Here is a 15,570-nt window from a genome sequence, read left to right on the forward strand (position 1 = left end):
ATGTATATTCTGTAACTAGAGTTATCTGGTTGAATGAAACAAAGTTTCTTGGGTTAGCCACATTGTCTAACACGTTCTGTCTTTTGTCACATCAAATTAGACTAACAATTGAAGGGAAAATGTACAATCATCTAAATGACACTTCTTACAGGAAAATGATTTCAGATACAACCAGCTGGATGCAGCATACAAAAACTGAACATCTTCAAAATTTTTTACAGATGAGACAGTGAATAAACTTTGACATCTTGCTGCTGCACCACCCGAGCTGTATGAACTTCCAAAGGTGCACAAGGAGGGCATAGCCTTTGAGGCCCATAGTAAGCATAACAGGACCATGAATGTACCCGGTTGTGAAACACCTGAGAACAGTTTTGGTTCTGACAGCTGACAAATGTTAGCACATTAAGAATTCTGCTAAGTTAATATAATTTTTACAAAATTTCAGACTGACCTACTCAGATCTTATGGGCAGTTTCCATGTTGTGTCACTTTCACTAGGGTACCAATTAAGACATCCCTAGAACTAACTGGAAAGAAATTTGGATCCACGTGCTTATGGGTAGCCCACTGTCACTTACTGTTGCCAATATGTACATGGAATGTTTTTAGGAAAATTTGCTAGCCTTATCATATGGCCACATAGGGAAGAATGACTACAAATGTTCTTGCAACACCTTAACTCTATCCACAACTTAATAAAGTCCACTATGAAGGTGGAACAAAATCCCATTCTTGAATGTTCTGGTACAGAGAAAACCGGATGGAAGTCTGGGACGCAGCATCCTCCACAAGGCATCTTACATGAACCAATACCTTCATGTCTCCAGTTGTCATCACCCATCACAAAAGGAAGGAGTGCTACACAAGGTAGTCCACAGAGCTCATTTGATCTATGGCAAAGGAAGTTCAGCATTGTAATGAGCCCAAAGCCAGTTGACAGGCAGGAAGCCCCACCACAATCGAGAGCTGAGGAAGGTACACACACAGAGAGAGCTTACATTTCATATGCAACATACTGGGAAAAACTGGCAGAATTTTCCACTGACACGCCCTCAAATGTATACGTACAACCTGCTGGTAAAAATTATACTACTTCTTGGTCAGTAAAAGATGATCTGGGACTCTGGAAACTTGGTGTGTACCACATACCATGCAACTGCAGGACAGCGTATGTCAGATAAGCCATTAGCAAGGTTGAAGAAAGGTGCTGTCAACAAAATCAGCAACTGCTGAAAATTGCTGAGATCCAAACTCTAAAATGAGGTATGAAGACACAAAAGTTTTGAAAAATGCATCCCTCTTTTGGGACTGTGTATACAAGGAGGCCACTGAAATCTGGCTATGACAGAACCTAATTAATAAGGAAATTGGATTTCAACTTCTCCAAGCACAGAACCCAGCACTGAAGCTGCTTCTGATGCAGCTGAGGCAGAATACTGAACAGATTGCTGACTGAGGTCCACCACTCAATTCCTGAGATCGAGAACACCATCACAAACGACACATTTTGCAGTTTACATATGGGTCAGGAGTGGGAGGGGAAGTATAAATATTCCACCCTCCAGCCCAGCATGTCAGTCAGCAAGAATAACCTGATGATGATGGCAAGTTACACCACCGAGAATTTGTTCTATGACACCCGATAAGTCTGATTGTATGAGTGAGAGGCTTTCAAGGTCCAGAAATGCCTTGTGAAAGGTGTCCCAAATGTCACAGCAAGCATACAGTGTTCTATATTTGCAACAAGAAAGGGCATCTGGCTACCATGTGTATTAAGCATTCAGTGGCACAGATGATGCACCACATCACAAAAGCTGTAAAAAATGAACTTCCCCAATTGCAAGCCACTGGTCTCATCAGCTCTGTCTCATCAAGTCAACATGCTATGCACATGGCAGATCTTTGTTTTCCCCTCATCATCCCATTGGGTGCACTCCCTCATCCTGGGATCCGAGAGGCCTGCCTTTCATTTTTAACCTTTCCCAACCATTCCCTCTCTCCGCCCTTGAAAAATGAACTGTTAGTTCACAAAGCTAGGATAATGAGTGTACTTTTGTTTGTGTCTATCATCAGTACTTTTCCTCCTGAGGATAAGTACTGGCCAGAATAATGACTCAAAAAATATTCAACTACCTAAAGAAAAGTATATCAACAATCAAAAAAATATAGAGAGCTACTTTTCATCTTAAAACCATTGTAATATTACATTTTAGCCATGTTTTGATCACATAGCCAGTGGAGATAAATACCGCCTCCTTCAGCTTATTTTGAAAGCAAAGATAACAACAAATGCAATAAGGCATATGTCAACAAAACAACCAGTTACTGGTTGTTAATTTCAAAATAGAAATCAAGTGATTCTACTACTAACTATTGTACACCATGTTGTCTGGCAGTGGGATAGAGAGGGGGACAGATGACTCAGTGTATAGCAGTTAAGAACATCAAGGAAACAGAATGCTTGAATGTAAACTGCTGAGAACAGCTCAAAAAGTGTGAGTGTTACGCTACAAAATTAAAGAGATCGTAAATAATTTTTGTATAAAATAAATCAATATTCTGTCAAAACTGGAAACATATGAATATTACAAATACTTACATTTCATAATACCATGCATCTGCAGTGGAATGTTTTTCATGTTTTCACACGATGGCCTCCTTTTATAAAACCATTTCGAATCTTTCCATGACCATTTCTCAAATCTCCATTCATTTTGCATTTGCGGCTCTCAAAGAGAACATCGGAATCAGAGTCTGATTCTGACAGCATGACCTTCCCATGAGGAGCTATAAAATTAAAGAAATGGAAAACATATTTAGGCAAATCATCTGGCATTAAAGTTAAATTCTAAAACTAGAACTGTCTTCTATTTTAAAAGTAGTCATTCCATGTCAAGTCATCCATGCCATCTCACCCACCACCACAGATTTTATTGAAATATGGTTTACTTGTTCCCCTATGGAGACAAGTAACCACATGCTTTCTTCTGAATTAAGCGCCACCCCCCTCCCCCCCCCCCCCCCCCCCCCTGCACACACACACAAGCTGCCATTTTCAGATCCACAGAAACATGTTATGAAATCATGCTGTGTGAAAAACTGCATGTTTGTTTTCTACCAAGAGAGTGTAGGAAATTCAAAAGTATAGCTGCGTGTGCCACACTTGTTCTAGTCCATGATGACAAGCTACATTTTTTAAGTTCTACAGTCTTTTTTATTATGAGTCCATTATGATGGTATGAAAACAGATGTGCTGTTTATTGCACAGCATGATTTTATAATCTGTACTCTGTGGATTGGGTGATGACATTGTAGTTCTGTTAGAGACAGCAAAGGACCTGGAAGAGCAGTTGAACGGAATAGACAGTTCTTGAATGGAGAATATACATCAACAAAAGCAAAACGATAGTGGAATGTAGTCGAATTAAATCAAGTGATACTGAGGGAATTAGATTAGGAAATGAGACACTTAAAGTAGTAGATGAGTTTTGCTATTTGAGGAGCAAAATAACTGACAATGGTCAAAGTAGAGACGATGTAAAATGTGGACTGGTAACGGCAAGGAAAGTGTTTCTGAGAAAGAGAAATTTCTTAACATCGAGTATAGATTTAAGTGTCAGGAAGTCTTTTCTGAAAGTATTTGTATGGAGTGGAAGTGAAACATGGACGATAAATAGTTTAGACAAAATGAGATGAAATGATTGTATGGCATTTACTGGCTGGGATATCCCTTTTGGGGTTCGGCCGCTGTATCGCAAGTCTTTTTCGTTGATGTCATGTAGGTGACTTGCATGTCAATGATGATGAAAATTATGATGACAACACCCAGTCCCTGCTGGGAATCAAAATCGGGCCCCCTTGCATGGTAGGCGGTAACACTACCGCTGCGCTATGGAGGCGGACTAGACAAGAAAAGAGTAGAAACTTTCGAAATGTGGTGCTACAGATGAATGCTGAAGATTAAATGTGTAGACCATGTAACTAATGAGGAGGTACTGAATAGAATTGGGGACAAGAGGAATTTGTGGCAAAACGTGAGCAGAAGAAGGGATTAGTTGGTAGGACACATTCTAAGGCATCGAGGGATCATCAATTTAGTATTGGAGGGAAGTGAAATCATAGAGGGAGGCCAAGGCATGAATACATTAAACAGATTCAGAAGGCTGTATGTTGCAGCAGTTATTTGGAGATGAAGATGCTTGCACAGAGTAGATTAGCATGGAGAGCTGCATCAAACCAGTCTTTGGACTGAAGACCACAACAGCAACTCTGTGGATCTGAAGTTGGCAGTTCAGTCTTGCTGAAACTAGTAATCCAGTGCACACACATGTAATCAAGACAACGAAAAGCTTCATATCACAAGCAGACAGAATTTGGAGCATTAATGATTGCATGAACTAGGCTGAGACAATTGTGATTATCACAATCAGTCATATTAGATGGTTTAAACAGTGACAGGCACATTCAGTCATGGTTTGTAGGAGAAATAAATGAAGCAGGCAGAAAGGCATGGTGTAACAAACTTCAGGAAATGGTGGGAGAAGTTGTCAACTTTGTAAAAGCATTAAGGCAGCTACATGACTTTGAAAGACAAGAATGTTTAGATTTCATCACAATTGTTGAATGCTGCAGATGTAAGAATGATCACCACGAATGGCAGGACTGCAAAGAAAAACAAATTTGCTACAGTTGCGGGAAACAGAGTCATGTATTGAGAGACTGTAAGAAAATAAAAACGAGTAAGATTATCAACAAACAGATTGGAAAAATAGTAAATGAGTACAGTGATGAATGTGCCACCGTGCAATTGCCTCCAGGCCAAGAGAGTGATTCCTGTCATTCTAACCAAAAATGAGATATAAATTGACTTCTGGTAAGTGAAATATATTATCTGTTTTAGCAGAATATATACCAAACATGAAGCACCAATCACACAGAAAACATTAATCGTACCACATATTTGAAGAGTTTTGGTATAAAAAATAGTAAAAGGGCAAATGGATGTTGAAATTATGAAACCAAGAGGTTCTGCAGATCTCCTTCCCCCTCTCTCCAATAGTTATTAATTAAAAAATAATAAAAAAATCACCTCCTGGAGACATGAAGTTTTATTTTTGTACCAATTACTGAGCTCTGAAAGCAATAACTACACAGGATATTTGCACCTTATCAAATATTTATGTTCAGTAATCTAGAGTGGCTAGAGTGTGATATTGCTGCCCCCCCACGCCCCACCCCCCAGCCCCTGAAATCTTGGTAGTGGTGACACGCAGATCTGCAGCGTAGCCCGAGGTCTAGGTTACTTCTGATTGATTAATGTTGCAGGCTTCCCCAGTATGGAAATCATGAGCCGTGCCTGTCCTGGAGAATCTCCTCAATATGGATCTAATGGAATGAAACATACAGCTAACCTGATATGGGTGTAGCTGACATTTCTTGTAAAAATCAGAATAACTAGGCTTGTAACACAAGGATAAGGGGAAATGGCAAGGAGATAACTAATTTGGTACTGCATAACTGCAAATAATAATAATAAGTCAGTGAAGTGCAAAATGGCTAAGCAGGGATGGCCAGAGCACAAATGTAAGGATGTAGAGGCTTATCTCACTAGGGGTAAGATAGATACTGCCTACAGGAAAATTAAAGAGACCTTTGGAGAGAAGAGAACCACTTGTATGAATATCAAGAGCTCAGATGGAAACCCAGTTCTAAGCAAAGAAGGGAAAGCAGAAAGGTGGAAGGAGTATATAGAGGGTCTATACAAGGGCGATGTACTTGAGGACAATATTATGGAAATGGAAGAGGATGTAGATGAAGATGAAATGGGAGATATGATACTGCATGATGAGTTTGACAGAGCACTGAAAGACCTGAGTCGAAACAAGGCCCCGGGAGTAGATAACATTCCATTAGAACTACTGACAGCTTTGGGAGAGCCAGTCCTGACAAAACTCTGCCATCTGGTGAGCAAGGTGTATGAGACAGGCAAAATACCCTCAGACTTCAAGAAGAATATAATAATTCCAATCCCAAAGAAAGCAGGTGTTGACAGATGTGAAAATTACCAAACTATCAGTTTAATAAGTCACAGCTGCAAAATACTAACGCGAATTCTTTACAGACGAATGGAAAAACTAGTAGAAGCCGACCTCGGGGAAGATCAGTTTGGATTCCGTAGAAATATTGGAACACATGAGGCAACACTGGCCCTACGACTTAGCTTTTGACAATGTTGACTGGAATATTCTCTTTCAAATTCTGAAGGTGGCAGGGTAAAATACAGGGAGTGAAAGGCTATTTACAATTTGTATAGAAACCAAGTGGCAGTTATAAGAGTTGAGGGGGCATGAAAGGGAAGCAGTGGTTGGGAAGGGAGTGAGACAGTGTTGTAGCCTTTCCCCGATGTTATTCAATCTTTATATTGAGCAAGCAGTGAAGGAAACAAAAGAAAAATTCGGAGTAGGTATTAAAATTCATGGAGAAGAAGTAAAAACTTTGAGATTCGCCGGTGGCATTGTAATTCTGTCAGAGACAGCAAAGGACTTGGAAGAGCAGTTGAACAGAATGGATAGTGTCTTGAAAGGAGGATATAAGATGAACATCAACAAAAGCAAAACGAGGATAATGGAATGTAGTTGAATTAACTCGGGTGATGCTGAGGGAGTTAGATTAGGAAATGAGACATTTAAAGTAGTAAATGAGTTTTGCTATTTGGGGAGTAAAATAACTAATGATGGTCAAAGTAGAGAGGATATAAAATGTAGACTGGCAATGGCAAGGAAAGCGTTTCTCAAGAAGAGAAATTTGTTAACATCGAGAATAGATTAAGTGTCAGGAAGTCGTTTCTGAAAGTATTTGTATGGAGTGTAGCCATGTATGGAAGTGAAACATGGACGATAAATAGTTTAGACAAAAAGAGAATAGAAGCCTTCGAAATGTGGTGCTACAGAAGAATGCTGAAGATTAGATGGGTAGATCACATAACTAATGAGGAGGTATTGAATAGGATTGGGGAGAAGAGAAGTTTGTGGCACAATTTGACTAGAAGAAGGGATCGATTGGTAGGACATGTTCTGAGACGTCAAGGGTTCACCAATTTAGTATTGGAGGGCAGCGTGGAGGGTAAAAATCGTAGAGGCAGACCAAGAGATGAATACACTAAGCAGATTCAGAAGGATGTGGGTTGCAGTAGGTACTGGGAGATGAAGAAGCTTGCACAGGATAGAATAGCACGGAGAGCTGCATCAAACCAGTCACAGGACTGAAGACCACAACAACAAGTCAGTGAAAGACTACACAGCAACTAACAAAAGTCAATGGCTTATTTTAAGTACAGCTTCACCGGCATGATCCTGATGCATGTGGTACAACATTGCCTTCCAATGACCTCTGAACTGTCTTAGCCACTCCGTTTTTGTGGTTCCTACAGTTCAATATGGGTTCAAAACCATGGTGCAATTTTGCATTTTTACATTAACAAATCATTGCCAGGGGTTATTTTACAAATTGTAATATAATAAATTTTATGTAGAATACAAGTATAAAAAAAAGGCAAGCTTGTTTAGCTCACCCCTTGGGATCATGGCATCACCTTCTCCATCGCTGCCCAGGAGAGAATACTTCTGCCTTTTACGTGGACGTCGAACACAAACTTTCTGGAACAGGCATGACAGGGCCCAGCCGCCACCCACAATCAATAGCATTGCCACAAACAACACTATCACCACGTACAAGATACTCCAATCTGAAAGTAAGTTAGTAATAGATGTAATACATCAAATGAGATGAACACTTTACTGTTACAAAATTTTTGACCCTGAAATATGCTCTGCTAAATTATTGTATTTTTAGTTATTTATCCTCATCAGTTAAGGTCTCCTATCCCTCACTTACATCGGAGCAGCATTTTACACAAACACTATTTTCAACTACAAAGCTACTTAAAGAATTATAACAATTTTAATGCAATAAATAACAATAAAATGGTAATAACAAATTTAAAAATGATTTCAATCAAGATCGGAATGTACCCAATGACATTGGGAATAATGGTACTGACTAAAAATGAATAGCAGTAATGCTACTACTACTGCTACTACAACTAGTTCACTTTCCAGGTGACACCTCTTTATTTAAATACGTAACGATCATTTACTTAAAAGAACTGTTAATAATTACCTGATTCAAGAATATGTGCGCCAATAATTTCATTTTATGTACACTTTCTAGGCAACGGCTTTTAAATTAAGTACGTAATGATCATTTACTTATGAACGAATGCTTCAGTCATTTAAAAATTTATTACTAAACCTATACCCTATCATCATCTGATGAAATATGTTACATGTTGTCCTCTCTGTATGCTGGAGTTGGCAGTAATGTATGCATGAGGTGTGCTTGCTTGTGTCTATGAATGGTGTGTGTTGTCTTTTGCTGATAAAGGCTGTGGCCAAAAGCTTTATGTATGTGTCTTTTCATCGTGCTGTCTGCAACTTACTGTATCTTCCTTATAGTAAGTAGGAATCTGTCTTATCTCACATTTTTGGAGAGATCTAATGTTATTTTATGCATGATAATTTAAAAATGCATATGGCCACTGCATGTATGAAAATATTATGATTTTTTTTCTAATCAAAATTATTGGAACTATCATCCTAGCCAGATACACGCCTCACTACTGGTAAAAAGTCATGCAGAGGCTCTTGGTGTAGCTGCACAGATCTTCAGAACTCCAATACTGTACACAGAGCTTGCATCATACAGGAAACACCCTGTACATATTTCCGACAGCTGCAATTTGATTGGAGAGTAGATTTCTCTATACATTACAAATATTTTAGTTCGTTGGTAAATTTCATGTGGTATTGAGTGAATGTCATAAGTTATTCGTTAACTATGAAAATATGTAGAAAAGGACATATGAGAACTTTAATTCTACGAATGATATTAAATTAAAAAAAAAACTTGTTTGTTGTACATTCACTCTTTGTATTTTGAACTTCCCGAATACAGGGAAACCAGAAATAAGTATTGCAAAAACACACATATATCAATAACTTTTTCTGCAATAAAAGTTTACGCTATCCTCAACTTGAACATTGGTTTGAACAACGCAATGTTTTACTATGCACAGTGCTATAGGAGACGATATGTTCTCCCTTTAGTCCAACCTTTAGACTGAATTAACCAGCCAGTTATAGAGGGAAGGCTAGCTGCAGTTTACGGTGGAACAGGGCATTTTTCACTTATGGTATATCAATAATTGCTAGAACTGAAACAAATGACGATGATGATACAAACAGGAGAGTCCTTTTTGTGATATGTACACAAACATTCAAGCAATGATCACATATCTGTTCCTTTGGTGCCGAAAACTGTTGCTAACAGATCAACAAAGTAAATTGACGCAAAGCACACTGAACACACAAACATCCTAAAAAAAAATGCAAGAACTAAATTACAAAATTTTATTTCAGATAATAAACTGGATTTTTAATGTGTTCTTACCGCAGTTTGCTTCACCATCACCTATGTATCGGCTAATTAGATTCTGCATCCAGAAAGCCTCACAAAGACATTGTCTAGTAGTCTGGTCACAAACTCCATGTCCTGAAAAAGCAACATAGAATTAAAATAACTAGCAGTAAATAGACATTCTACATCAAACTATAATGTGAAAGCCAAAGCAGGCATAAACAAATTACTGAAATGAACACCAATACTTCTACATTCAGTTTTATGTATAATAAGTTGAACATATAAGTAGTGATATCAGTCACAAATGTGAAACCAGACAGTTCCGTTTAACTATCAGTAAGATACGTATATACGATTGTGATCATAAAACTATAGGGAATTATTAATCAATGTAGACAATGTATGCTTTATAGACCATTTCAGTTGATCAGTTTGTTTTTGTGGGGCTATTTCAGTTACTACACACTATTAAGTTTTAAAAGGGTGCAGGTAGAGCTAGTAAGATTCTTACACTAGGCAAGTTATCAGTAAACCCACCAAGACAAATGGAACTAGGGGATGATAGACTGTAAGAGGTATTAACATACTTTCACCACATACTGATCACTCAAGTGGCATTAAACTGTATGGCAAATATCACTTTTTCTGCCAAAGTTATTCGTTAATTGTACTGTTCTAAGCATTTTCCACTCACATTATGCAATAAGTGCAGTAATAAACAATACAAAAAATAATGAGTAATTATAAATTATGTATTCATTCTGGAAAAAGCTACGTCCAAAGTGTATACAGAGCAATTTGCAGATGGTCATATTTTAATCAACAAGTGAGTCCTCAGAAGTTTTATTATTTCAACACTAACAACAAGTTGTGTTACTCGTTTAGATTTTTTTAAAGGCGAAAGCGGAAGGAAAGTAGAGCTTGTACTGCTGCTTAAATTACAAGCAGTTTAGTATATTAATTAAAATTGATAGCTATCCTGTCCACAAACTGATAACACACTGGACTGTAAGGTTTTAAAGTTTCCCAGTGTACTGACACATCCACGAAATGTCTGGCAAACTGTCAAATGCCAGAGACAAGGTTGGACTAGCTACTGTGTACATATAGGCATTTAAGCAATTATTCTACCTGTGCATCATATGTGAATGGAACGGGAAGAAATCCTAGTACATGGTAAAATGCGAAGTACTGTGTACCATTTACTTCACAGTGGTTTACAGAGCATGGGAGGAGATGTAGAACTTCCTGCCATGATCTTTAGGTGCAGGGTCATCTGGCTGTCTTCAGGTGTATATTTGCAAAAGTACATGGAGCTCCTCTACTTAAAGACTAGTGACACATGAATGGTGTACTCAAATTTTTTTAATTGAGCATACGCTTCTTTTGTAAGCCTTTGTGAAGCAACACTTGTATCTTAATATTAAAGTACACTACACAGGCCCTGGCATGGTCTTGAATAGAAATAAATAATGAATTTACCCTTAAAATGGCCACTGACATCAAGGAAGCCCAACACAATCCTTTGGATTACTGCTACTTAACAAATGATTTGAGGGATCTAAAAGGATTAAATATGGCGGGGGGCAGGGAGAGGGGGAAGAAGCTGCATTTTGGAAATTACAGGATGGAGGTTCTTCTACGATTCATAAAGTTAATGCTCTAACAAACTAGTGATATCTAATTTCAGGAATATTACTGTGATAAAAACAATTTCTTAATTAACTAAGGGTTCTGTCAATCATCTAGCAGGCTTATTAAATTATAATAGCAGAAGAAGTCAGTCATCATACAAGTATTCGGCTTAGAAAGATCTACATCATCACAAAAGACTATACTTACACCCAGACCATCAGGAACCTTTTCAAGAACTGAAGTTTCTTTGTAGAGTTTCTAGGACAAAGAAGCAGATGGAGGAGGAAAAATGGGCTGTTCCAAGGAAGGCCATTTTTCAGCATCTATACAAATGAGCAGACCCTACTGGAAAAAATTCAAAGCTCCATTTACGCAGATGGTCATACCATCAAAGCTCAAGGAAAATAGTTTGAAAGAATCGAGCTACAGCTGTCAAAGGCCCTTGACTTACTCTCTATCTACTACAAGACAAACTGGTGGAAGCTACATCCTTCTAAGACGCAGGTGTGTGCATTCCATCTGAGGAACAAGAAGGCTTCTAGAAGACTAGTTTTTCAGGGAATGAATTCTTCTGGAATGCTGCATGGCCCCTAAATATCTTGAAGTCTCTCTTTGGACCAAGTACTGACCCATAAGAAACACTTCATAAATACAAAGCAGCGCACACAAGAGACAATGTGGTATAGACAATCACAGGAACAACTTGGGGGTCACAGCCAAAAACAGTAAAACCATCCGCATTGGCCTTGTGCTACTCCATGGGAAAACATGCATGCCCAGGGTGGTATCAGTATTGCCACTCTAAAATGTGGAAGCAGTTCTTATTGAAACATGTCGCATCATCACAGGCTGCCTCCGGCCCACACCTCTGAAGAAGTTTGAATGCCTTGCTGGAGTAGCACACTCAGGTACATGAAGGCTTTTGGCAGCCAGGAAAGAGACGACCAAATCCACAATATTTGCAGCCCACCTCCTTCCCAGACACCAGCCAGTACAACCAAGACTTAAGTCTTGGCAGAACTTTCTGAGGACAACCAAGTCACTTGCAGAATCACCTAAGCAAGCAAGACTTCAGGAGTGGCACATGAGGGCCAGCACATCAGAGAGTGCTTTGGGCAATGCACCCTCTGTGGCCTGTAGCTCTTTGATGTATGAATGCTTCTGACACAAGAAATAAAATAAAAATCATAAACAAACCAACAAAACCAATTTTGTATCCAAATGATGCACAATAAGGACTAATTATTATCATCTATAATGTTCAGACTTAACAGAGATATTCAGTATTTACATACAAATAAGCTACAAACCTAGGCCGAAAGTTTTTCAATTTTTGACCAGGCTTCCACCAGAGGCATCATATCAAAGAAACCTTCTGTTACACCAGAACTCTATTTGAAGCCCTTACCTGAACAGTTATTCTGACACACAGCAGTCCGGATGTCAGCAACAGAGAGCTCTAGAAGACCTGCATCTTGGCGCAAGCGGGTACGCAATCTTTGGACAACAGAAGGCCCTTCAACAGCAGCCCCATGTTCTTCTACATAAAATGTGATCACTGCTCGACCTGTGTGGTCCTCTTCACGCAGCTCGCGTACGTGAATAACTGCCTCTTGATGTAAGAGCAAACTGAGCTTCCGCTCTAATGCGACCTGCTGTGCTACTGTCAATCTTCTGCCCTCAACATTGAGTGTTAGTTCTACCAGGTGCAACAAGTGAGGATCTGCAAAAATACACATTTAATTACTGTAATGAATTTCCACCTTCCTTCTCATTTCTTTGTAAGAATTACAAAAGCATTCACAGAACAAATTTACCAAATTCAGTACTATTCACGGCATGGCAACATCGACATTAAGAAGGAATAACTATAAACTAAAGGAATTACATCCTATATCAATTGTGCTTTACTGACAATGAACTCTCATGCAGTTTTTGTATCTGACAGACATGCCTGTGTAAGGTTCAAACACTTCTATCACTCTTTATTGTATACGCCTATACATCTTCTGCCAATCATACTCTGCTGTGAGTGCCCTATTACTTACATATAATTTATACTGCACCTTTATGTGTTTGTAAATGTGACAAAAAATTGTGTAATGCAGCAGGTTTGCAGAGTGTGAAGTACTAAGGTTTCTGATGATAACTGGCATATGGCTCCTTCAGATCCAGTATTCCCACGTGAAATGCACCAGAAGGTTACATGACTTGCAGCTCAGCCCACACGCAATGAAATTAGATAGGCTATCAAGCATACCAATGCTAGGAAAGCCCCTGGGCCTGATGGCATTCAAAACTGTGTCCTCCACCAGGAGTTCACGAATAGAGCCATAAAATACTTTACACACATAACGAGTGCCATCCTAAAACACCAACACTTCCCTGACTTTTGGAAGGTGGCTAAGTTCCTGATATTCAGTAAGCCAGGGAAAGACCACTCCCTCCCACAAAATTACCGACCCATCAGTCTGCTGTGCTCGCTCAGCAAAATTGTTGAGAAGAAAATATTAAAACGAATCACTAAGCACTGCATTGCCAATGACACCCTAAGATTGGAGCAATTCGGCTTTACGAATCACCACTCAACAATACAAAAAACTCCTCTGCGTAGTCGAACACATAACACATGGCTACAACATGAACAAATCCACAGAGGCCGTGTTCCTGGACATCGAAAAAGCTTTCGACCGTCTTTGACACAATGGCCTCATACACAAATTAAGCGAAGCTGGTTTCCCAGATGGACTTGTACATCTCGTACACTCATATCTCATGAACAGATGTTTCAACACAGATGTGCAGGGTAAACAATCAACACAACACGGTATCCTAGCTGGAGTACCCCAGGGAAGCATAAGAGGGCCCATCTTGTTCAACCTGTAGATTAACGACTTCCCAGCAACACAAAACATGACATTAGCCATCTACGCGGATGATGCAGCCATCCTTGCGCAGGATTGGAAACCGTCAAACATTAATTCACGAATACAGACGGCACTCAGAACTGCTGAGCCTTGGTTGGAACGATGGCGTATTAAAGTAAGTGTCAACAAGTGCAAAGCAGTTCTGTTTACACGCAGACCGAAACTACTGCTTACACATCAACACAGTAGACAGATAACACTACATACATGCCCAATACATTTCCGAGAGAAAGTCAGATATCTCGGTGTCTGGCTGGACCGGAAACTTACATGGGGGTACCACATCAATACGTTGCCAACAGAGTGCACGCGAGGCTCAAACAATTGTACCCAATACTCAACAGGGAAAGCACACTGAATAGGAGGGTGTTGAGGTCTGTATAAATGACACTGATTAGACCACTGATGATGTATGCAGGTCCCGTCTGAGGATATGCATCTCCTACATGACTGCGCCGCCTGCAGATCATACAGAACAAAGTGCTACAAATCATTAGCAATGCTCCACGCTACACTTACAGCATGGATCTTCACAATTAATACCGCCTTGAAACCCTCATTGAAGTACTAAAAAAACACGCCACAGGAACTTGAGACACTCGAACAGTCCTTTCATCCTTTCTCTGGAAAACTATGATCACAACCATAGGTGGAAGCATAAGCGGCCAAAGACACTGCTAGCTCGGGCATAACCACCTACGGCAAGCTAACACACAGCAACAAGTGACAAATGTCGGCAAGCTGCTGCGTATCAGCAATGTTGACTGGATATACCAGCTGCTATTAAGCCGACCACCAGGCTACAGCAGGGAACCGACGAGCTCACCCACTTAGGCACAAACAAATCACCAACATCACCCAACACGGTGCATCTGATATATGACCTATCGTACACAAAACGATGATGAACCTAACTGTTACAGGTTTTCTGATGCTGACCAAGAGACCAACACCGGCACCCAGCGGCAGCCACTGAGTAACAGCACCACTCAACGTCAAAGGTGTCGACATGCATGATACCCACTACTAACAAAGCCTACCCTTGCATGACATGTCGCAGGCAGCAAGACACCAGCTACTGCTCTTACCACCTGACCTAACCACCACAGAGGTTTTTTTCCTTGGCTCTTGCCTTGGCACTTTTTTTCCTCTGCCCTTCAAATCACTACCCTTTGTTCGACTTTCGACCCAATCTATCTTGAGAGGAGCGCATATTAATGGTTAACCTTAACCATATGTATGCAAACATCACAGTACCCACATCCTGTGACACCTCACTTTAGTGAAAACTAACCCTTATGCAGAGATGGTAGTAGACCTTTTCAGTTGGCCATCATGCTCGTGTGGGCGTGGAGGGGCTCCACCTCTTGTGAAAAAACTGGCATATAATCGACAGAACTATATATTTAAGCACCTGATCAGGTAGGTTATATTTTATCCACAGCATTTTAACAACTGGCATCACTGTGTGACGACTGATCACATAATCAAAATACTGAGCCTAAAAAGGAACATGCAGCCTAGCCAG

The 15,570-nt window shown here is 39.8% G+C and overlaps 1 protein-coding gene across 2 annotated transcripts in view; it reads right to left on the bottom strand.

Moving 5' to 3' along the window:
* LOC124596369 (dyslexia-associated protein KIAA0319-like protein) overlaps positions 1-15,570 on the bottom strand; it is a 147,585-nt gene that overhangs the window by 10,456 nt on the left and 121,559 nt on the right. The window contains exons 15-18 of one of the 2 annotated variants that reach the window (XM_047135480.1): positions 12,524-12,838; positions 9,511-9,612; positions 7,595-7,747; positions 2,603-2,790 (exon numbers count right to left, since the gene is read on the bottom strand). In XM_047135480.1, the coding sequence (XP_046991436.1) occupies positions 2,639-2,790; positions 7,595-7,747; positions 9,511-9,612; positions 12,524-12,838 (722 nt within the window). In that variant the 3' untranslated portion in view covers positions 2,603-2,638. Of the gene's footprint in view, positions 1-2,602; positions 2,791-7,573; positions 7,748-9,510; positions 9,613-12,523; positions 12,839-15,570 lie in introns of both variants that reach the window. The other variant, XM_047135479.1, reaches the window with a different exon arrangement.

This window comes from Schistocerca americana, chromosome 2 (genome assembly GCF_021461395.2).
Source record: "Schistocerca americana isolate TAMUIC-IGC-003095 chromosome 2, iqSchAmer2.1, whole genome shotgun sequence".
NCBI classification, from domain to species: domain Eukaryota; kingdom Metazoa; phylum Arthropoda; class Insecta; order Orthoptera; family Acrididae; genus Schistocerca; species Schistocerca americana.